The 23,945-nt window shown below is 46.6% G+C and overlaps 1 protein-coding gene across 1 annotated transcript in view; it reads left to right on the top strand.

The window, feature by feature from the left end:
- The window catches only part of LOC144109894 (pancreatic triacylglycerol lipase-like), a 357,922-nt gene that overhangs the window by 162,580 nt on the left and 171,397 nt on the right, over positions 1-23,945 (top strand). The window contains exon 2 of the mRNA XM_077642658.1: positions 7,799-7,992. Coding sequence (XP_077498784.1) covers positions 7,799-7,992 — 194 coding nt within the window. The remainder of the gene's footprint in view (positions 1-7,798; positions 7,993-23,945) is intronic.

The raw sequence follows: 23,945 nt of genomic DNA, 5'->3' as shown, positions 1-23,945 counted from the left end.
GCGACATTCTCTTTCAAAATCTGGAAGATAAACATGTGTAAGCTCAATAATAAAACACGAGAACCATTCTCCACAAAAGATTGGCATACGTATATCTTACAGCAATGTGTTCAGCTTCATTGTACTAGACGTGCTCTGGCCTTCGAGAATTCAAAGCGTCAAAAAGGCTGTTCATTCTCCTGGTGAAAGCTGATGTCGCTGTAGACACATGCAGCTTTTTGCAGGCATCATGGTTGCTGTAAAATTCCATAGCTGTGGCAGTGGACGCACTGAACAGCTGGAAAGAAAAAAACTCGTCCAGGTTACATGTCCAGCATTGTTCAGAGACAAACAGTAATTCGATATATTCATCCATAAAAATGTGCATGAAGAATGTTTCACCTGAACCGCAAGTTTCACACTCATTTTCTGGAAGGCATTTGGGTGTACATGGGCTTTTGTGAGCTTTGCGACAGCACGGAGTCCAGCCTGTTGCTCCTCGTACTCCAAGAGTTCCTTATAATAATAATGGTATACTTCTTGTCCTTGCGGTAGCTATGGAGTGAGAAAAGAGTTCCTGGTGAAAAAATATTCTGTGCTTGTCGATATGCCATAAATAATAATGTTTCCCATACCAGAAACTTTCCAACTTTCTGCAAATTATTTCTGATGCACTTTATTATGTGGGGTGGATCAATGATGCAGTGTATATCCTTTGACGAGTCACAAGGGTGCTGAAATGATGTTGACGGGTGTTCCATTCCACCATTTATGCCTACAAGAAGCACACAAGTTTTATGATGGAATCCAGTTTCACAGTAGTATTCAACAAGCTGTCATACAAGTGAAATTAATGTGATGTCTGATAATTACCCAGAGACCTCAAGGCAGATCGGTTGCTTGTTGAGTTGTCACATGTAACTGCATCAACAACAGCACCCGAATTCGACAGGTGTAATATGCACTCCAGTAGTAGTTTTGCAATGACAGAGCCAGGAGAAGCACTAGACGCACAGCATGTTCCAACTGTTTGGGACCATCCACCAAGAAAAGGTCGAAACAGAAACACCAACACATGGTCAGCATCTTTTTCTTGGTCCCCTGGCCGGGTGTGCTCCCCAAAGTTCACTTTCCCCATGACTTTCATGTCAGATTCTCTAACATGTAGGTTCTTTCGCACACTCATCTCGTCGAACATGAGTACACCTGCAAAGAAAAATGTTTTTATAGAAGCCTACTTGAGTAAGGCACATGCAGAGCATCAAATATGAAAAACAACGTCAAACCTCGTCGTTCTCTCTCGGGGACTTCTTGCCGTTTCTCTTTCAGCAGAGTGAACAAGCTAGCATCAAACCCGAAGTCTGCCTTTAAGTTCTTCATATATGAGTAGAGGGTGCGTGGGTTGGGCAAAGGTAGAAAGTCGTTTTCATGAAGGAAAGTATAGGCAGCAGTTGACTTAATTTTCAACAGCAGGCAGTCATAAAGCCATTCCTTCTTATACCTGGTGGGGAAAGGTTGCAGTGTGTTTTGCATTCATGATCATACAATCAAATGCATGTACATGCAAGATGCAAATGCATTAAGGAGATAAGCAGAGAGGCCAAACACATGCGTATGCCACGACATGCGCCCTTTACAAGCCACTATAATAAGCAGGGGCCCACCACCAAAATCAAAGTAGAGAATTTTCAACCTTACACAGAAAAGCTACAAAGTTATTTCGCATTCATAGGCATGCTGTGAACTCAGACACCTATAAATTTTGCCCAGTGCAATACACAATGCAATATCACATAAAGGCAACCAGATAAGTGACAAGCAAACATGCCAATTAAACTCCACAATGCTTCAGTGCACGCCTTGAAGGAATTGTAGCACATATGTTTGATCTGTGCATCATAGAACTGACCGCACAGCACCAAAGCCTTTTATGTATCACGTCTGTTAGCTACATTGACGGTTTTGAAAGCATGGTTCTAACATATACCAGCACATGCACACAAGCCATTTTGGGCTGGCAATCTAGAGAAGGAAACCACAGTACACAGGAAACTTGTCAGCATTCCTTAATTTTGCAAATATGTCGCCAAGAATCCATTATTTTCTTTAGCTACAAAAAGCATTCTTCATGTATTCGGAAGTACATACTACATAGGATAAAAAGGAGGCTAACATGATGTGGACACGTGAATACAAACAAGTGCCTCAGTCTACACCATCAGTTATTTAGCAGAGTGCATGTATGTTCTGATGACATTCACTGTTGTGGTAAATGATGAACGCAGTTATCAATACAAAAGATGCCATTTCACATTGAAAGAAGATACATTTCCCTAGCTCGACTGAAATCTGGCAGGTTTCAGATTGAAATAACACAAATTACGCATATTATTTTTTCCATGACCAAATAGTAACAAAAACTAGTAAAAAGCAGGAGACTCCTTCAATATTTTACGCACGGTGCGCATTTGACACTTACCGCACAGCTCTCGCAGACTTTGCATTTGCCTTCATCACGCTCTGATGAAATACCAGCTTTCCGCGTTCCGAGAGATTCCCAACGCTCTGAAGCCTCTGGAGCTTTTTAACCTCCACTTTCAAAGTAGCCACCTTTTTCTGGCAGTGCTCAAGCTGTTGCTTTGCGGCACGTAGCTGGCGCTTCAATGATTGCACTTCAACACAAGTTACACAGCCGACGACTTGATCTGTTTGGCAGGCCGCGGCCGAGGTGCGGTCCCGACCGCTGTCGGTCGTCGTCAGTGCTACCACTGCAAAAAGATTAAAATACTGCTTAAAACTAATCCTCTCGAACTCGTGACAGGAAGCCACTGATCTGCCGAGACAATGAGCAAACAGAAAATAAGCCTACAAGCAATTCTTACCGTCAATGTCGTCACCCGCGGGTGCAGGATCAGTCGCAGACGAGCACGCTTCGGCGGCATCTTGAGTCGGCAGGCTGTAGCATGATGACTCGCGACGTCGTTTCACCCGTTTCCGAGCTACTGGCGACCGCCTACGTTGTTTGGACTTTGTCAAATAGCCTGGAAGGCCTTCAAAAATCCTTGGAAGAGCGTCAGGGCGCAGCGCCGGCCTCCCCCGCTGCAATGATACCGCGTCGCCGTTCACAGCAAATTCCTCGACCCGAATGATGTCCGCAGCGTGAAAGTGCTTTTCGCAAACACACGCATATTTAGAATCAAAACTGAAGTCACCAGCTTCTTCCCGAGGTATTGCACGCTTCCATTTTTCCGACAGCTCCTTGTCAGCAGGAAAGCGAAACAACGAGACCTTCTCTGTCACGCCTTTGTAGCCGGAACGGCATCCTGGTACGCAACAAGTGTTCGGCATGGTGCCACACACACGAGTTACATGATGTCAACGCACACAATAGCAGACGTCGAAATTCGCACTCAAATTACTAGCGACAACGCTTCCCTACCGGTCGCGACAGTGCGAGCTCGCCGTCTGGCTCGCCGAACGATGCCCTTCAGTGCCCAGTGGCGCCGCGGCGCGGCAGGCGTGGGCGGTATATGAACCTCTCCCATTGCGTGACGGAGGAGTTTCGTGACCAGAAAAAGCATTGAAGGACTCTGGTAATACATAGCTGGACGTACTTCATGATTTGGATATGTGGAAGTGAATAGTACAAATCAACCACATCCACGCTGAAGCCAGAGCAAGGGCCGGGATTTTCATCCCTGAGGAACCTTGCAACAGTTTCCGAGTTGGGAACCATGAAAGGATCCACTACATCAAGTGCAGAGAGATGTCTGCACACGTAAGTAGATACAACTAAATGCCAAGAGTTGCGCTCAGGAACTATTGCTCTAAACAGAATAACGGGTTTGTAGGTTTTTTCCGCAAAAAAACACTTCAAGCACTGAATACTCAGCTTCTTTAACCTTTTTCGCTAAATGTTCTAGACTGAGACTCTCCAGTAACGCAACTGCCTTCCCCTTAGATCGTGCAGGAACTCTTTTAACACTTCTGAAATTCTTTTGAAGCGCATCACGGGCTTTTTGGCGAACTGCTCGTCAGACAGTCGAACAAAAAACCCTTCTTTATCCGACTGTACAACCCGCAGTTGATTTTCAGACAAATAGTTGACTAGGGCACGAAACTATGTACGGAGTTAATGTTCTTTTTTCAGCCCCTAATAAACTATGTAAAGTAGGGCCCGCAGTACAAAGAAAAATCGAAGGACCTAGAAAGAGGAAAGTGTGTAGCATCAACCATGTCAATCAATATGTCCAGTGCAGGACTGGCATTGTCGACCAGATGCCATTGTCACGTGGTTCTACGTACATAGGTCAGTCCGGCCGATGTATTTATGTACGCCTCATGGAGCATGCCAATTCCTTGAGAAAAAAAGAGACTAACCTAGCAAGCATTGCTTCACGTGTAAATGTACTCCGTATTTTGTCGACACGGAAGTGTTGTTCGTGCACAATGATCGGCGCACAAGAGAGATAGCAGAGGCCTTCCAAATCATAAGAAAGACAAGCTGTTGCGTCAGCACACCTTCAGTATCCCTAACCTCCAAGGAAATGAGCCTGTTGCACAGGGGATAGCATATCGGCGATAACTGCAGCAGCCTTTGATGCAGCGTATTTTCATTTGCATTTTTAAATGAGTGCATCTGTGTTTGACCATGCGCATGTGCGTAGTTCTTGTGTACGTATAAATTGACCTGCTTACTTCAAATAATATTTAGTTGTAAGACAAGCGCCTGTGTGTGTGTTCCCTTCGTTCTTCGTCCTTGTTGCTTAGCGCTGTTTTAACATTATGGGGCATTTCCAACTCGCCCAATCTGCCGTTCTTCTACAGAAAATTCATTAGCGGTTACACACTGAGTCCCGTTATAGAGAAAATCCTTTATCCATGCAAGTACCTTTGGGTCAATATTAAGAAGGGAAAGTTTGAAAATAAGGAAATCGTGAGAAAAAGAATGAAAAGCTCGCAAGAAGTCTAGAAATACACAGTCGGTGTCAAGTTGTTGATCTGCAATAATAAAGAAGTTAGGAGTAAAAGAACGAAGCTGAGTTTCGCAGGAAAAAATTTCTAAAACTATGCTGTGCGTTGTTAAAGAAAGAATTGGCCTCGAGGAAATTAATAGTATGTGAGTAAATTATGAGTTCTAGAATTTTACTAGGAATGCCTGTTAATGAAATTGCTCGGTAGGTATGGGAAGAATGCGTGTCACCTGATTTATGAACCGGAACCACCTTTCCCACCTTCCAGTCGTTGTGCAGGGTAGAGAGCTGCAAGGACTGGTCAGAAATCTTTGATAAAGTAACGCCGGAAAACAATTAGCATTCCTGAGCTAATGCAGACGGGACCACAGTACGAGGAGATTGCTGACAAGACTGCCAAAGTTATAAATGATAGGATCCGTGGGACGAATACCTGTCAATGATAACAACAGGAACTGATTGCTGAAAAAATGATAAATTGTTATTCAAGATTTCGCAGCACTCCTGAGGTGAAACTGGCACGTCAGACTGAATTAACCGTACAACATTCTTTTGACAAGACCAAAACTTTCCTGGGTTAGAAGACAGAAACATTGGGAAAGCGTTATTGAAAGCAGCAGGTGGCTTATAACAGGCACAGAAAATAAACTCAAGGTTGGCAATGACCACTCGCACAAACGCAAGTTCTAATGTTGATACAAGGGGGATGATGTGTGACACGAATGTATCTTTGACAGCGATAAGGACTCCTTCTCCCGATAGAACGTCGCGATCATATCGGTATAAGCGATAGGTGTTTTCACAATCAAGTATTTCACTGGTTTTTATTTGTGCGGAAAGCCACGTTTCCATGATGATAACATTATCAACGGAACAGGAGTCATTGGCCGCAGATCGATAATCGATCGACTGAAGCCAGCAGATCGATAACGATTTAGGTGAAAAAATATGACTGCTAAGAACCACCTGTTTCTGGTGGCGCTGCGAACGAAAGCAATGGAAAGCGGGCAGCTACAAGCGACGCGGCTGGGGTCATGCGGAAAGTCGCGGCCGCTGCACGGCTACACTGTCCATCTTATTATATGATTTATCTAGTTGCCCGTAACTGCGTCGCAAAATCATGAGTGATAGTGAGGTTGGCCAATTTCACTGGTCTCGCTTTTTAATTTTTGCATATTGTCTGGCTTACTGTACTTGCTTGCCTCATACCATTTACTGTACGTGTGCGTACCTTGAGAACGCGAGAGTCCGCGCGCCACCCTACAGTGACGTGCGAAATTTAGTGCTAGCCCACGTGGCCGCATCGCCTCTGTTTTGTGTGTGTATGTACAGCACCTGTTGGACACATTGCACGCTCTTTGCTGGAGTGAGGCCCGCTGGCATTATCACTACCGTAGCCTTTTGTGTGCGACCTTGATTAGTTTTTGACCATGCTGTTCGTTTCACCGGCTATTGTCCACGTCCGCCCTACCGTATATTTGTTGCTCCGCTAGTACGCATAATAATGAATGAGGGGAAGGAATGCACTATTTATTTTCATAACACTCCTTACCATGTTGGAAGTGCGGGCAAGGACACAAAGTTAAGCAAAACGCACGCGCGCACGCACGCACGCACGCACGCACGCACGCACACACACACACACACACACACACACACACACACACACACACACACACACACACACACACACACACACACACACACACACACACACACACACACACACACACACACACACACACACACACACACACACACACACACACACACACACACACACACACACACACACACACACACACACACACACACACACACACACACACACACACACACACACACACACACACACACACACACACACACACACACACACACACACACACACACACACACACACACACACACACACACACACACACACACACACACACACACACACACACACACACACACACACACACACACACACACACACACACACACACACACACACACACACACACACACACACACACACACACACACACACACACACACACACACACACACACACACACACACACACACACACACACACACACACACACACACACACACACACACACACACACACACACACACACACACACACACACACACACACACACACACACACACACACACACACACACACACACACACACACACACACACACACACACACACACACACACACACACACACACACACACACACACACACACACACACACACACACACACACACACACACACACACACACACACACACACACACACACACACACACACACACACACACACACACACACACACACACACACACACACACACACACACACACACACACACACACACACACACACACACAAAAGCTGTGTCCGCAAACACACAGCAGAACTCGAATAATGTGAATATCTGAATAATGTGTCTTTTGAGCGGAAGAAAGGGTAACCAAGGCTACGTTACCTTGTGGAGCCTTCACAATCTACCCATCGGACTATTAAGAAATCTATTCAGAATAGCAGGTAGCAGTTTAATCAATGCTTGATCCCGTGAGGTTGCTCGGGGAGATCAACTTGGATAGCACCAGGCCAACAAGCGGCAGCACCTACCACAGCAGAGTAGCGGCGCATCCCTTAACCGCTGCACTATTACGCAAGGAGTGGTATGTGGAGCCCCAGGCGCATGTGCATGTGAAGTTGAGAATTCACAATTCCGCATATATGAGCATTAACGTTTTCGCACCATATACATAAGGCGGAGCGTTAAGTGTCCGCTGCAATTTTCTGCCCCTTTCGTGTGCCCACCCCTTCCCCACAGACAAGCGTGCCAACTCCGGCCCTGCCCTGGACACTCGGTTCCGACTGTTCACCCGCCAGAATCCGCACAAGCCGCACTTCCTGGTGGCCTCGGACCGCGACAGCATTCTCAACTCCACCTTCAATGCCAAGTGGGACACCAAGATATACATTCACGGTTACCTCAACAGTGGCAAGCTGCTCGCGCCGGAAATGGTGAGTATGCACAGCATTTCTTTTATAACGCAGCTCTAAAGCGGATATTCATGGATTCCACGTCGTCGTCATCGAAGCAGAATGTTGTGAGGGGAGCGGAGCAATCCCCAACTCATGAACGGCTATCGTAGAAGGAGCAGGAAAGTGGAACCCGGAGGATCTGGAAGACAACAGAAATTCTCAACCAAAGAAGGATTACCATGAACGGAAGAGCGCAAACCAAGAGCGGAGAATTAATACATCTACAGAAGTCAGATTAATGTGGAAGCTTAAAAATGCGGGGAGAGCGGAGAAATTCTCACCTGTAGAATGATTATCTAGACGGAGAAGGGCAAGGAGAGAGCGGTAAATTCACCTATGCATTGATGGTTAAAATGGAAGCTGGGAATTGTGCCGATAGCACAAAAATCGCGAACCGCCGGTCGCTCACCGTGGAAGGAGGAGGGCAAGGCGACTGCAGATAATTTCTTTACAAAAACAAGTCAAAGGGGAAGACGGAGGTCGTGGGTGAGAAGAGGAATCCTCGACCGCAGCTTGGTCACCCTTGAAGGAGGAGGGCAAGGCTAGTGCAGAGAATTCATCTAGAGACGGATGGTCCAAGGAGAAGCCGAAAGTCGTGGGGAGAGTACTGAAATCCTTGGCCGCAGCTTGGTCACTGTGGAAAGAGAAGGGCAAGGCAGTGCAGAGAATTCAACTAGCGAAGTACGGTCATAGGGGAAGCCGGAGGTCATGGGGAGAGCATAAGAATCTTTCACCTGGCATAATTCACCTGGCAGATCATTCTGGAGTTCCCGTTTCCGAATCAGATGTTCCCAATATCTTAAATGAGACATTTTGCTCTGTATTTACTCACGAACCGCTTAATAACCTCCCTGAAGCCCCCTGTTTTCTCCATGCACCAATGGATACCATAATCTTTGAGCCGCGCGGCATTGCCAAGATCATTGACGCTTTAAAAAATTCTTCATCTGCCGGTGTTGACGGCATCAACGCTAAAATTAAAAAAAAACACAAAAGAACATTGTAGTGTCATGTTATCTCTCCTCTTTCAGCAGTCATTTTCTTCGTGCTCATTAACTCGTGACTGGCGGATTGGGAAGGTCATTCCAGTCTTCAAGAAAGGTAACCGATCTTCACCACGTAACTATAGGCCAATCTCATTAACCAGTGTTTGTTGTAAAATTATGGAACATATAATATATTCACACACTGCCCAGTTTTTGTCATCGCACAACTTTTTTCATCCTAATCAGCATGGTTTCCGTAAAGGTCGTTCCTGCGAAACGCAACTTACTCTCTTTCTTCATGATATACATGCATGCCTCGATCGTAACATTCTTACTGATGCCATATTCCTAGATTTTGAAAAGGCATTTGACAAAGTCCCCCACGCGCGCCTAATTCTTAAGCTATCACGACTAAACCTGCATTCCTTAGTTCTGGGCTGGATTCGGGCTTTCCTAACTGATCGCTATCAATTCGTTCATGCTAGCTCTAACTCATCATCTCTCTCCCCTGTCTTGTCTGGCGTTCCCCAGGGTACTGTTTTAGGCCCTCTTCTATTTCTTGTTTACATAAATGATTTACCCCTTAACATAATGTCTAACGTCCGCCTATTTGCAGATGATTGTGTTATCTACCGCCCAATAAATAATCCATCTGACACCACCACCCTTCAAGAAGATCTTGTACGCGTCGAAGACTGGTGCAGTACATGGCTGATGTCGCTTAATAGTACTAAAACGTCCCTTCTTTCTTTTCATCGCCGGCGAAACCACCAAGGTACCACTTATACTATTAACAATATTCCTGTTGCGTCAGTTGACTCGTACAAGTACCTTGGTATCCATTTAAGTAAAGATTTAACCTGGTCTCTACACATTCACAACGTCACTAATTCAGCTAATCAAATTCTAGGGTATTTACGTCGTAACCTTTCCTTAGCCCCCTGTTCCATAAAACTTCTTTCTTACTTAACATTTGTACGTTCTAAATAGAGTTCGCATCTGCCGCGTATGATCCCCACTATGCTAACCTTATCACCACGCTCGAAGCGGTCCAGAACCGCGCTGTCAGATTCATTTGCTCGGACTACTCTTATCATACTAGCGTATCAGCACTAAAATCACAGCTCCATCTTCCTACTCTGGCCTGTCGCCGTAAAATCGCCCGTCTTTCTTTATATCATAAATTTTATCACACTTTCCACCACGAACCTCCCCCTGTCGCACGCGCCCATCGGATTTCTCGTCACAGTCATCCTAATGCCGTCTACCCTGAACAAGCCCGCACCGAAACATATCATCAATCTTTTTTCCTTAGAACAGCCAAAGACTGGAATGACCTTCCGTCTGAAGTGGCAACCATCATCAATCCCGTTCGCTTCAAATCCGCCATCGAAGACCATCTGTCCTTTTTGGACCCTTGAGGAAATAAATAAATAAATAAATAAATAAATAAATAAATAAATAAATAAATAAATAAATAGACCGCAGCTTGGTCACCGTGGAAGGTGGAGGGCAAGGCGAGTGCAGAGAATTGGTCTAGGGAAAGATGGTCAAAGGGGAAGCCGGAGGTCGTGGGGAGAGCAGAGGAATCCTCGGCTACAGATTGGTCACCGTGGAAGGAGAAGGGCAAGGCTTGTGCAGAGAATTCAACTAGCGAAGGACGGTCAAAGGGAAAGCCGGAAGTCATGGGGAGAGCATAAGAATCCTAGACCTCAGCTTGGTCACTGTGGACGGAAGAGGGTAAGGCGAGTGCAGAGAATTCATCATGGGAAGGACGGTCAAAGGGGAAGCCGGATGTCGTGGGGAGAGCTGTGTAATTCTCGACCGCAGCTTGGTCACTGTGGAAGGAGGGCAAGGCGAGTGCAGAGAATTCATCATGGGAAGGACGGTCAAAGGGGAAGCCGGATGTCGTGGGGAGAGCTGTGTAATTCTCGACCGCAGCTTGGTCACTGTGGAAGGAGGGCAAGGCGAGTGCAGAGAATTCATCATGGGAAGGGCGGTCAAAGGGGAAGCCGGATGTCGTGGGGAGAGCTGTGTAATTCTCGACCGCAGCTTGGTCACTGTAGAAGGAGGGCAAGGCGAGTGCAGAGAATTCATCATGGGAAGGACGGTCAAAGGGGAAGCCGGATGTCGTGGGGAGAGCTGTGTAATTCTCGACCGCAGCTTGGTCACTGTGGAAGGAGGGCAAGGCGAGTGCAGAGAATTCATCATGGGAAGGACGGTCAAAGGGGAAGCCGGATTTCGTGGGGAGAGCTGTGGAATTCTCGACCGCAGCTTGGTCACTGTGGAAGGAGGGCAAGGCGAGTGCAGAGAATTCATCATGGGAAGGGCGGTCAAAGGGGAAGCCGGATGTCGTGGGGAGAGCTGTGTAATTCTCGACCGCAGCTTGGTCACTGTAGAAGGAGGGCAAGGCGAGTGCAGAGAATTCATCATGGGAAGGACGGTCAAAGGGGAAGCCGGATGTCGTGGGGAGAGCTGTGTAATTCTCGACCGCAGCTTGGTCACTGTGGAAGGAGGGCAAGGCGAGTGCAGAGAATTCATCATGGGAAGGACGGTCAAAGGGGAAGCCGGATTTCGTGGGGAGAGCTGTGGAATTCTCGACCGCAGCTTGGTCACTGTGGAAGGAGGGCAAGGCGAGTGCAGAGAATTCATCATGGGAATGATGGTCAAAGGGCAAGCCGGATGTCGTGGGAAGTGCAGTGGAATTCTTGACCGCAGCTTGGTCACTGTGGAAGGAGGGCAAGGCGAGTGCAGAGAATTGATTAGAGAAAAAGTCGTTTTTGGTATTTGCTATCGGCCACTTGATAGTGATTCATCCTTCTGTGACGCGCTGAGCCGTGCTTTGAACGACATCAAAGATAAATTTCCAAATTCTCCCATCTATTTATTCGGCGACTTTAACTTCCCTTACATTAGCTGGCCCTTACTCTCAGTGCTTAATGGATCACCTTCCAACGAATCAAAACGCTTCCTTGATCTAACACTTGACTATATAACTTACACCAAGTCATTACATGCCCCACAAGAGGAAATAACATTCTTGACCTACTTCTGACCACCTCCCCCGATGACGTTTAAGGCATAACCATATTACCAGCCATTAGCGATCACAACCTAATTCACATCCGCCTATCATTGCCCATCACAAAGCGGTCTCCAACGAGAAAGATAACAACCGACTACAAAAGGGCTAATTTCGATGCCATCAACCTCGCATTATCAGAATTTTATAAATTTTTTGTTAAATACTTTTCTGCTCACTCGGTCAATGCCAACTGGGAACTTTTTAAAACTACAATGCTCACATTGAAAAACGCACATTCCGTCCTTCCTTGTAAAATCCGATTATAACAACGAATGGTTCAATAGAGACCTGAAAAGGCTTCTTAATAGGAAAAAGCGTCTTTATCGTAAGGCTAACTTGCATAACCTGTCTGAAACTTGAGAGCGATACCATCAATGCGCTAAAGAATACAATGCAAAATCAGCCTCCGCCAAATTCAAGTTTTTTTCTTCCGACTTGCATTCTATCCTCCAAACAAACCCTAATAAATTCTGGCGTATTCTCTCCCCCAAACTGCGATCCTGTAGAATTGAGCTTCTTGACGCTGACCGTGAGCCCATAGACAGTAATATGTGCGCGGCAATTCTCAATAATTACTTCTGTTCAGTGTTCTCCTCAGCAACTAGCAGCCCCAATTTTTTGCCAGCCATCGCCGCAATACCCATGCCACAAGTCACAGTCACACCGGCAGGAATAGCGAACTTAATCAGTTCTCTCAAAACTTCATCATCAGCTGGCTGCGATAATATAAACAGTAAACTCCTGAAAAATACTAGTTCAACCTCTAGCCTAATCTTGCATCTAATTTTTACCCAATCATTGGAATCCGGAGAAGTCCCCGATGACTGGAAGATAGCTGAAATCATTCCAATATTTAAGAAAGGTGACCGCACAAATCCTTCCAACTATCGTCCCATTTCGTTAACCAGCATTCCTTCATAATTATTTGAACATGTTATATCGTCAAACTTAATGAGCCATCTAGACTCAATTAACTTCTTTTATCCCCACCAACACGGTTTTCGAAAACAATATTCCTGTGAAACACAGTTGGCGGAATTCACTCATGACATCCTACACTTTATGGACAATAACATTCAAATAGACGGTATTTTTTTTAGACTTTTCCAAAGCCTTCGACCGTGTTCCTTATTCGCACCTGCTCGCAAAACTCTCCTCTCTAGGCATTCCCCATAACCTAATAACCTGGATTGATCATTTCTTAAATGGACGCATGCAATTCACGTCATGCAATGGCTACCGCTCATCCCTTACCGATGTATCATCAGGTGTCCCACACGGGGCTGGCTTATCCCCACTGCTATTCCTCATTTACATCAACGATCTTCCATTAAACACAAGCACCAAATTAAGACTGTTCGCGGACGACTGTGTAATATGCAGCCCCCTTCGTGATCCCACCGATAGTCACCTGCTAAAAAAAGATATCGACAGAATAGCCACATGGTGCGACACATGGCTGATGCCTTTAAACCTCGATAAATGCCAACTGTTGTCGTTCTCTCGCAAACGCGCAGTTATTCATCATTCATATAATATAAACTCAGTTCCAATTGTCCCAACAACGTCATATAAGTATCTTGGATTGCATCTGACATATTCACTATCTTGGGTAAACCATGTCCAAAGAATATGTTCAGATGCCTCCCGTGTCTTTGGTTATATACGACGTAACCTCAAGTCAGCATCTCCCAAAGTAAAAAACTTGCTTACCTAACATTTGTTCGTCCCAAACTTGAATATGCATCATCCATCTGGCATCCCTCTCAAGCCTACCTCACCGCCGAACTTGAGGCTATCCAAATCCGCGCGACCCGTTTTATCACCTCTGAATACACTAAAGAAATTAGCATCACTGCACTCAAACGTTCTATCTCCCTCCCCACACTTGAGTCACGCCTCATTATTTCATGCCTTTGCCTACTACACAGCTTTTTTTACCATCCGACGTCAAAGCACCCCCTGCTGAAACCACCAATCCGAACATCCAGTCGCCTCAGCCACAGCCACCCCACAGCCAGCATCAATAGCCGTACTTTAGCAATGAGCAGTTCTTTTTTTCCTGACGCAATAACCCATTGGAATGCCCTGTCAAACGACATAGTTTCATGCAACGATCGCAAAACATTTCGCGCGAAACTCACTAGTCATTTTCAGAACACGTGAACTTGTAATTGCCCTGTACTTTTTTCTGCATTTTTCCCCTGTATTTTTGTGCTTCTTTCTTTTCTTTTTTGTAACCGCTTGATCCTCCCTTTTTAGTGTTTTTCTTAGTGTTTACAGTTTCAGTGTTAAGTTCATTGTGCCTGTGTTTTCATCATGAGTGCATTTAAACAAACCCATTTGTAAGCCCCTCCTTATGTAATGCCTTTGGACCTTTAAGGATGAAATAAATGAAATGAAATGAGAGAAGGACGATAAAAGAGGAAGCCGGAGGCCGTGATCAGAGGAGAGGAAACCACAACCGCAGCTTGGTCACCATGAAAGGGGGAGGGCAAAGGGCAAGGCGAGTGCAGAGAATTCATCTAGGGTAGCAGGGTCTTAGGGGATGTCGGAGGTCGTGCGGAGAGCAGAAGAATCTTCGACCGCAGCTTGGTCACCGTGGAAGGAGGAGGACAAGGCTTGTGCAGAGAATTCATCTGTGGAGGGGTGATCCAAGGAGAAGCCGGAGGTTGTGGGGAGAGCAGTGGAATTCGCGGCCGCAGCTTGGTCACCGTGGACAGAGAAGGGCAATGCAGCGCAGAGAATTCAACTGGGGAAGAATGCTCATAGGGGAAGCCGGTGGTCGTGTGGAGAGTATAAGAATCCTAGACCGCAGCTCAGTCAACATGGAAGGAGGAGGGCAAGGCGAGTGCAGAGAATTAATCTAGGGAAGGATGGTCAAAGCGCAAGCCGGAGGTCGTGGGGAGAGCAGAGGAATCCTCGACTGCAGCTTGGTCACCGTCGAAGGAGAAAAGCTATGCGAGTGCAGAGAATTGATCTAGGGAATGATGGTCAAAGGGGAAAGCGGAGGTCGTGAGGAGAGCAGAGGAATCCTTGGCCTCAGCTTGTTCACCGTGGAAGGAGAACAAGGCGAGTGCAGAGAATTCGTCTAGAAATTGACGTTAAAAGGGGAAGCCGGAAGTCGTGGGTCGAGCAGAGGATTTCTTTGGCCGCAGCTTGGTCACTGTGGAAAGAGGACGGCAAGTGCAGACAATTCATCTTATGAACGACGGCCAAAGGAGAAGCCGGAGGTCGTGGGGAGAGCAGTGGAATTCTTGACTGCAGTTTGGTCACTGTGGAAGGAGGAGGGCAAGGTGAGCGAAGAGAATTCACCTAGGGAAAGACGGTCAAAGGGGAAGCCGGAAGTTGTGGGGAGAGCAGAGAAATCCTCCACCGCAGCTTGGTCACTGTTGAAAGAGAAGGGAGAGGCAAGTGCAGATATTTCATCTCTTCTTTTTGCTCGTCTTTGTTCGCGCTGTTTATTCAAGATGCTTAACCAACTAGCCCGCCAAAACGTGTTAAGGAAAGACGTTCAAAGGGGATGCCAGAGGTCGCAGGGAGAGCAGAGGAATCCTCAAGCGCGGCTTGGTCACCATGGAAGGAGGAGGGCAAGGCGAGTGCAGAGAATTCATCTATGGAAAAACGTTAAAAGAATAAGTAGGACGTAGTAGGAAGCGCCGAGGGATCCTCGACTGCAGGTTTGTCACCATGGAAGGAGGAGGGCAAGGCTAATAAAGAGAATTGATCTTGGGAAGGGCGGTCAAAGGGGAAGCCGGGGGTCGTGGGGAAAGCAGTGACATTTTCGACCGCAGCTTGGTCTCTGTCGAAGGAGGACAAGGCGACTGCAGAGAATTGATCCAGGGAAGGACGATAAAAGAGAGAGCCGGAGGAGAGCAGCGGAATCCTTGACCGCAGCTTGGTTACTGTGGAAGGTGGAGGGCAAGGCCAGTGCAGATAATTAATTTAGGGAAGGACGGTAAACGGGGAACGCGGAGGTCGCGCTGAGAGCAGCGGAATCCTTGACTGTAGCTTGGCCACCATGGAAGGAGGAGTGCAAGGCAAGTGCAGAGAATTCATATAGGGACGGACGGTTCATGGGGAAGCCGGAGGTCGTGGGGAGAGCAGTGGAATTCTCGACCCCGGAGACGGGGAACAACGGAGCAAAAAACTGGCCAGGCTTAGCTTGGTGAAGCCAAGAATGCGTTGCATATCTCGATGGAGTTCCGTGCTGCTCCGTTGACTCGATAGGCTATTGACTCGATCGCCATTGAAACTGCCCGTGTAGCAGCTCTCGATCGCCTTTGAGTCGATAGACTATCGGTTCGAGGGCCCTCGAAATGCCCGTGTGACAGGGGTATAAGACTGTCCCGGCGAAGGAGCGCAGCTCTTTTATACATATGCCGTGACGTCAATCACAGCGCAGCGCCCCTAGCGGGAGGAGCGGGAGTCAGGTGGTGGCTGCGGCCGCGCGCGACCGCGCCAGTTGGGGCCCAGCTTTTCCTCCGGCTGTCGTGACATCACGTCACGTGGTTTGGTGGCTGCCCGGCCGCGCCCAAGGGCTGAACTGAGTGATTGCAATCTGCAACGCATAAAAGTCGTCGCGACAGTAATAGGCTCAGACTATAATGGCGCGTTCACCCTTGGACATTCGGCGGCGAGAGCGAGCGGAATCCGCTGCCGCGGCAGAGATTCCGCCGAGATACCCAGCGGAAAGGCCGATCGGTCCAGGACCGAATTCTGCCACTGGAAAAAAGTCCGCCGAATCTCGTCAGCCAATAGGAAGGCGAGTACCCGCGGCGAGAAACATGGCGGCGCCCTTCGATGCAGGACGCCTCGCTTCGGACTAAATTCGTCGCTGTTACTGCCTTTTTCAGCGCGTTCACTGGCCATAAAAGAGCCAGCGGTCTTTCGCTTTGTCTCATCTCGCCCATAAGAAAACGTTTGAGTTATAAATTTGCTTTATTTTTTATTTCGGGTGACGATTCTTCCCCCTTTAGGCTTAAGAGTGGCGTCGGTTTGTTGCAACAATGGTTCTCCTCCTAACCACCAGATGGAGCCACTAGGCTAATCTGACAAGCAAAATCTGGACAGCAGTAAGGGGGCAAATCAGCAATTATCGGTTAAGAAAAAGGTTAAAGGAACAGAGAGAGCTTTGTGGAAAACAGGGATGCTGACGAAATCGGCACTAGAAACACACCGGACCTTTAAACAGGAAATTGTCAAAGAAAATATCTATGATAATTGTAGGGGAAGTTCTTTGTTGTTTGAGGCCAGGACTGGAGTTTTGCGGACTAAGAAGTATAGAGTCAGGTACCAGGAGATAGACACTTTGTGCATTGCGTGCGGAGAGGAGGAGGAAACGGCTGAACACTTGATACTTTTCTGTAAAGGGCTTCACCCTACAGTGGAAGGCAGCGGGGCTGACTTACCCAAGGCATTGGGGTTTAGGGATAGTGAAGGGAAAGTGGATTTTAAGAGGTTAGAAGTAACCAAGCGAAGGTTATCTGATTGGTGGCTAAAAGCAAGACAGGAGTAAAATTTCACAAGACATGGCTAGGTGGCTTGAGCCACCGCCCGATGTAAAGGGTTCAGCCGTATCCATCCATCCATCCATCCATCCATCCATCCATCCATCCATCCATCCATCCATCCATCCATCCATCCATGTAGCTTTAAAAGCGAGAATGTTAGAAATGGCGTAACGTCCGGCAAAATAGGTGCATTTAGCGTACGTAAGTGTGCATACGGTTATGGTACGTAGGCAGCATCGATTAACGTCTTGCCATATCTGTGAACGCCGTGAGCAGACGACACACAGACGATGAGCGGAGACGCGGTGGCCGGGTAGTGTGAACGAGGCAGGTTTTTTTCGGCCGCGGATTTCGCTTGCTCTCGCCGCCGAATGTCCAAGTGTGAACGCGCCTTAAGGAGATAGCTTGCGCGTCGGCACGGGACTGCACGGTAACCGAGGGAGAGGAAATGGTTGTTGTTGTAGCGGCCACGGAGGGTTATCGTAAGTAAGTAAGTACCTTTATTTGCAGGAAGTAATACAAGAGGGAAAGCACAGGAGTTTAGGATAGCGCTGCAAAACAGATACTCGGCTTTAACTGAGGAAGATGATCTTGATGTTCATTCAATGCACGATAACCTGACATCAATGATTACGGAGTGCGCAGTAGAAGTAGGCGGTAGGACAGTTCGAAAAGATACCGGGAAGCTATCTCAGGTGACGATAGATCTGATTAAGAAGCGCCAAAACATGAAGGCATCTAACACTACCGATAGAATAGAGCTAACGGAGCTATCAAAGTTAATAAATAAGCGCAAGGTAGCCGACATAAGGAAGTTTAATATGGAGAGAATCGAGCATGCTATAAAGAACGGAGGTAGCCTAAAAACAGTGAAGAGGAAACTAGGCATAGGTAAAAACCAGATGTATGCATTAAGAGACAAGCAGGGCAATGTCATTAGCAATATGGATAAGATAGTTAACGTAGCCGAAGAGTTCTACACAGACCTGTACAGTAGCCAATGTAATCGGAACGCTAATGATAACAGCAGTGCACAGCAATGCGTCATCCCGCCAGTAACGAAAGATGAAGTAAAGAAAGCCTTAGAAGCAATGAAAAGGGGAAAAGCAGCTGGGGAGGATCAGGTAACAGCAGATCTGTTGAAGGATGGAGGGGACATCGTGCTAGAGAAACTAGCCACCCTGTATACGCAATGCCTTATGACCTCGACTGTACCAGAAGCTTGGAAGAATGCAAACATTATCTTAATTCATAAGAAGGGAGACGCCAAGGACTTGAAAAATTACAGGCCGATCAGCTTACTATCCGTTGCCTACAAAGTATTTACTAAGGTGATCGCTAATAGAGTCAGGGCAACGTTAGACTTTAATCAACCAAATGATCAGGCAGGCTTTCGTAAAGGATATTCTACAATAGATCATATTCACACTATCAATCAGGTGATAGAGAAATGCGCAGAATATAACCAACCTCTCTATATAGCTTTCATTGATTACGAGAAAGCATTCGACTCAGTGGAAACCTCAGCAGTCATACAGGCATTGCGTAATCAGGGGGTAGAAGAGCCTTATGTCAAAATACTGGAAGATATATATAGCAACTGCACAGCTACTATAGTCCTCCATAAAGTCAGCAATAAAATTCCAATAAGGAAGGGCGTGAGGCAAGGAGACACGATCTCGCCAATGCTGTTCACCGCATGTTTGCAGGAGGTTTTTCGAGGCCTGAATTGGGAAGAGTTGGGAATAAGAATAAATGGAGAATACCTAAATAATCTGCGATTTGCTGATGACATTGCCTTGCTGAGTCACTCAGGAGGTGAACTGCAAATCATGATCAACGAGTTAGACAGGCAGAGCAGATCGATGGGTCTAAAAATTAACATGCAGAAAACCAAGGTAATGTTCAACAGCCTAGCAAGGGAACAACAATTCACAATTGGCAGCGAGAGCCTAGAAATTGTGCCGGAATACGTCTACTTAGGGCAGGTAGTGACAGCTGATCCGGATCATGAGAGGGAGATAACTAGAAGGATAAGAATGGGGTGGAGCGCATATGGCAAATTTTCGCAGATCATGAGTGGCAGTTTACCAATTTCCCTCAAGAGGAAAGTGTACAACAGCATAATCTTACCGGTACTCACCTACGGGGCAGAAACGTGGAGGCTAACGAAAAGAGTTCAGCTTAAGTTAAGGACAACGCAGCGAGCCATGGAAAGAAAAATGATAGGTGTAACGTTAAGAGATCGGAAGCGGGCAGAGTGGGTGAGGGAACAAACACGGGTTAATGACATCCTGGTCGAAATCAAGAGAAAGAAATGGGCTTGGGCAGGGCATGTAATGCGAAGGCAAGATAACCGCTGGTCTTTAAGGGTAACGGAGTGGGTTCCAAGAGAAAGTAAGCGTAGCAGGGGGCGGCAGAAGGTTAGGTGGGCAGATGAGATTAAGAAGCTTGCAGGCAAAGGGTGGATGCAGCTGGCAAAGGATAGGGTTAATTGGAGAGACATGGGAGAGGCCTTTGCCCTGCAGTGGGTGTAGTAAGGCTGATGATGATGATGATGATGATGATGATGATGATGAATACAATCAATCCCTGCGGGTGGCGTAAGGCTCGGAAGCCTGACGAGGCCTTAGCCCCCAATTGTGTACAGCCTGCAGCAGCAGAATCACATTTTCTTTACATAAAACACTTACGCGGTTACAATAGCGCAAACATATTCCCGCACTATCAAATACAACTCGAGTACAGCAGTTAAACAATACAATAGAGCAATACAACACAAGTACACTTAGGGGATTTTGTTAAGGAAAAAGGGTGCAGATTCATTCATGTACAGCCGAAAGTACCAGTTGTCAGAAATCAAGGAATTAAAAAAAGTATGTAGTGAGAGTTTCTAATAATACCATTCGGTAGAATTGAGCCTTATATTGTGTGGTGCAAAAACAGAATATCAGCTACAGACTACATGATAGCCATTGCAGAGGTTTATGGATTCTTGTAGTTTATTCACGGCTCTAAAGATATTTTTGAGGAGAACAATAATTCTTGATATGTTCTTTTAAAAGCTCTGATTGGCTGGCTGAAGTTAATATCAGATTCGTGTAGGTTAAGTATTTTGGCTACTTGGTAGTCCATACCCTGTTTGCCATAGTTATTTCTAAATTTTGTAATCTTTCTTTTAGGGTTTCTAATTTCATATTTCGAGGAAGTATGGCAGATTTCTTCTGTATACAACTGTTTTTTGTAAATATATTGAATTAGCCTTAAATTGTATACTTTTATACCCGGAAGGATGTTATGCTTAGAGAAAAGGGGTTGCGTGGCTAGGTGTTTTATTGTGGCTTTGTGGTTTTCAACGATTCGAAGTACGCGCTTCTGCAAGAATTAATATTCTCTCATAATTACCTTTGGTGGTAGTACCCCACACAAGCATGCCATACCACAATTTGGAATAAAACAACGTGTAATAAATAGATCTTTTCAACCATAAAGGTAAAATATAGGATAATTTGGTTAGGCATCCAACGGTACGCGCGAGTTCCGAAATGAGGTGATTGACATGAAAATTCCAAGACAAATGTTCGTGAAACCATACTCCAAGGAACTTATGCACCTGCACTTTTTCCAAGTAATGGTCTCCGAACATTACCTGAATATCAGTTGGATTTTTGCTGATGGGCCTGAATACTATGTATTTAGTTTTTTGTGCATTGAGCCGTAATTTATTTTTTTTCAGCCATTGCGACAATTCTACCAGATAGGCATTAATCTCCTCTTTTATCTCCTGAATTTTTCCACCTGTAAAAAATATGCTTGTGTCCTTAGCAAATAGCGTGATGTCAGGAGTGTGTTTTATAGATCAGTGATGTCATTAATATACAACAGAATTAGAACTGGTCCCAGTATTGAGCCTTGTGGGACCCCTGCTTTTGTAAGTAATTTTTGGGACCTCACTTTGTCCAACAAAACGTACTGCTGCCTCAGTGTCAAGAAACTCCGGAAGAGATCGAAGCTAATACCCCTAACGCCATATCTGTGCAATTTCCTAAGCATGATATTGGGGTTTACCGTATCAAATGCTTTTCGCAAATCGAGAAATATACCTAAGGTATACAGCCTCCTATCAAGGTTATCAATTATTTGATTTTTCACTTTTACAAGTGCATCTTCTGTTGTTTTATTTTTTTGAAAACCATATTGGGATGGCGAGAGTATATTATATTTATTAAGGTATGCTATCAGACGCTTATGAATGCACTCACAGATTCGATAGAGGCACGCCGTAACTATATTAACGACAGAATAGGTCATAAAGTGCTCCAAATCCTCCTCCGCGCATGCCTGCCGAAAGATCACATTAGACACACCATTTTCTGGATACCGGGACACACCGAGATAGAAGGCAACTAAAGGGTCGATAGAGTCGCTCGCGAGTACATTAACCGAGCACTCTCGAACGAAGGCCCGGAGGGCTTCTTGAGGGTAATCCCGACGTACTCCGACATTCTAAATTATTAGAGGGACGAGACTAAAGTATCCTCCTCCCCACAACAAATTAAATCAACAAAAAGCAGTTTACTGCAGGAAGATGCAAACCGGAACCTTCCCCAATTTACACGTCCTTAGCGAAATGTTCCCGAACCAATACAGAGACATCTGCCCATGGTGCGGTGCAACACCTACCCTATACCATATTACTTGGGAATGTAACTGAAATAAAGCATTCCATGGCTCAGAAAATCCGAGTGCGGAGGAGCGGGAAAGTGTGCTCTCCAGCGGCAACACAATCCTCCAAAGAGGATTGGTCATCCATGCCCAGCGAGCGGCCGAACTCAGCGGTGCCCTGGAATAGGGGCGCCGACCTCTGCAAGACGGAGGGAAACATCTACTTGAAGATGAAGACCTCTGTCTGACCGAAATACCCTGTTAGAGCAATAAAGTGTATCCTATCCTATCCTATCGACCGCAGCTTGATCACTGTGGAAGGAGGAGGGCAAGGCGAGTGCAGAGAATTCATCTTGGGAAGGACGGTCAAAGGTGAAGCCGGTAGTCGTGGGGAGAGCAGCGGAATCCTTGACCGCAGCTTGGTCACTGTGGAAGAGGGCAAGGCTAGTGCAGAGAATCCATCTACGGAAAGACGTTCAAAGGCGAATCTGGAGGTCGTCGGAGAGCAGAGGATTCCTCGACCGCAGCTTGGTCCCCGTGGATAGAGAAGGGAAAGGCTAATGCAGATAATTCATCTATGGAAAGACGTTCAAACGGGAAGCCGGAGGTCGTGGTGAGAGCAGAGGAATCCTCGACCGCAGCTTGGTCACCGTGGATAGAGGAGGGGAAGGCTAGTGCAGATAATTCATCTATGGAAAGGCGTTCAAACGGGAAACCGGAGGTCTTGGGGAGAGCAGAGGAATCCTCGACCGCAGCTTGGTCACTGTGGATAGAGGAGGGGACGGCTAGTGCAGAGAATTCATCTACGGAAAGACGTTCAAACGAGAAATCGGAGGTCGTGGGGAGAGCAGAGGAATCCTCGACCGCATCTTGGTGACCGTGGGAGGAGCAGGGCAAGGCGGGTACAGCGAATTCATTCAGGGAAGGACGGTCACAAGCGTAAGCCGCATGTTGTGCGGAGAGCAGAGAAATCCTCGACCGCAGCTTGGTCACCGTGGAAGGAGGAGGGCAAGGCGAGTACAGATAATTCATCTAGGGAAATACGTTCAAAGGGGAAGCCGGAGGTCGTGAGGAGAGCAGTGGAATCCTTGACCGCACCTTGGTGACCGCGGGAGGAGCAGGGCAAGGCGTATGCAGATAATACATCTAGGGAAGGACGGTCAAAGGGGAAGCCGGAGGTCGAGGGGAGAGCAGAGGAATCCTTCACCGCAGCTCGGTCAGCGTGGAGGAAGGAGGGCAATGCGAGAGCGAAATATTCTTCTACAGAAGTCTCTTTAAAGTGGAAGCTGGTGGTGGTTGGGAGAGCGGAGAGATCCTGAACAGATTAAAGGTTACCTTGCAAGGAGCAGGACAGAGAGAGAGAGCGGTCAATTCAGCTATCGAGGAGCCATTAAGTGGAACCTGAAGCATGTGTGTAGGGCGAAGCAAACCTCGACAGGGGAATGGATACCGTGGAGGGAGGAGGAGAAGACAAGAGCGGAGAATTCACCTACGAAAGGATGGTTAAAATAAAAGCAGGAGGATTTTCGAAGAGCGCTAAAGTCCTAAACAGGAAGATGGTTACCGTTGAAGGAGGACAGTATCATCACCAGCTTGACTGTGCCCACTGCAGGGCAAAGCCCTTCTCGAATCCGTCCATTACACAATTGCGGCCACTTTATCCTTACAAACGTCTCAATCTTA

Source organism: Amblyomma americanum, chromosome 11 (genome assembly GCF_052857255.1).
Source record: "Amblyomma americanum isolate KBUSLIRL-KWMA chromosome 11, ASM5285725v1, whole genome shotgun sequence".
In the NCBI taxonomy this organism is placed as follows: Eukaryota; Metazoa; Arthropoda; class Arachnida; order Ixodida; family Ixodidae; genus Amblyomma; species Amblyomma americanum.
This window is presented reverse-complemented; position numbering and strand designations above follow the sequence as displayed.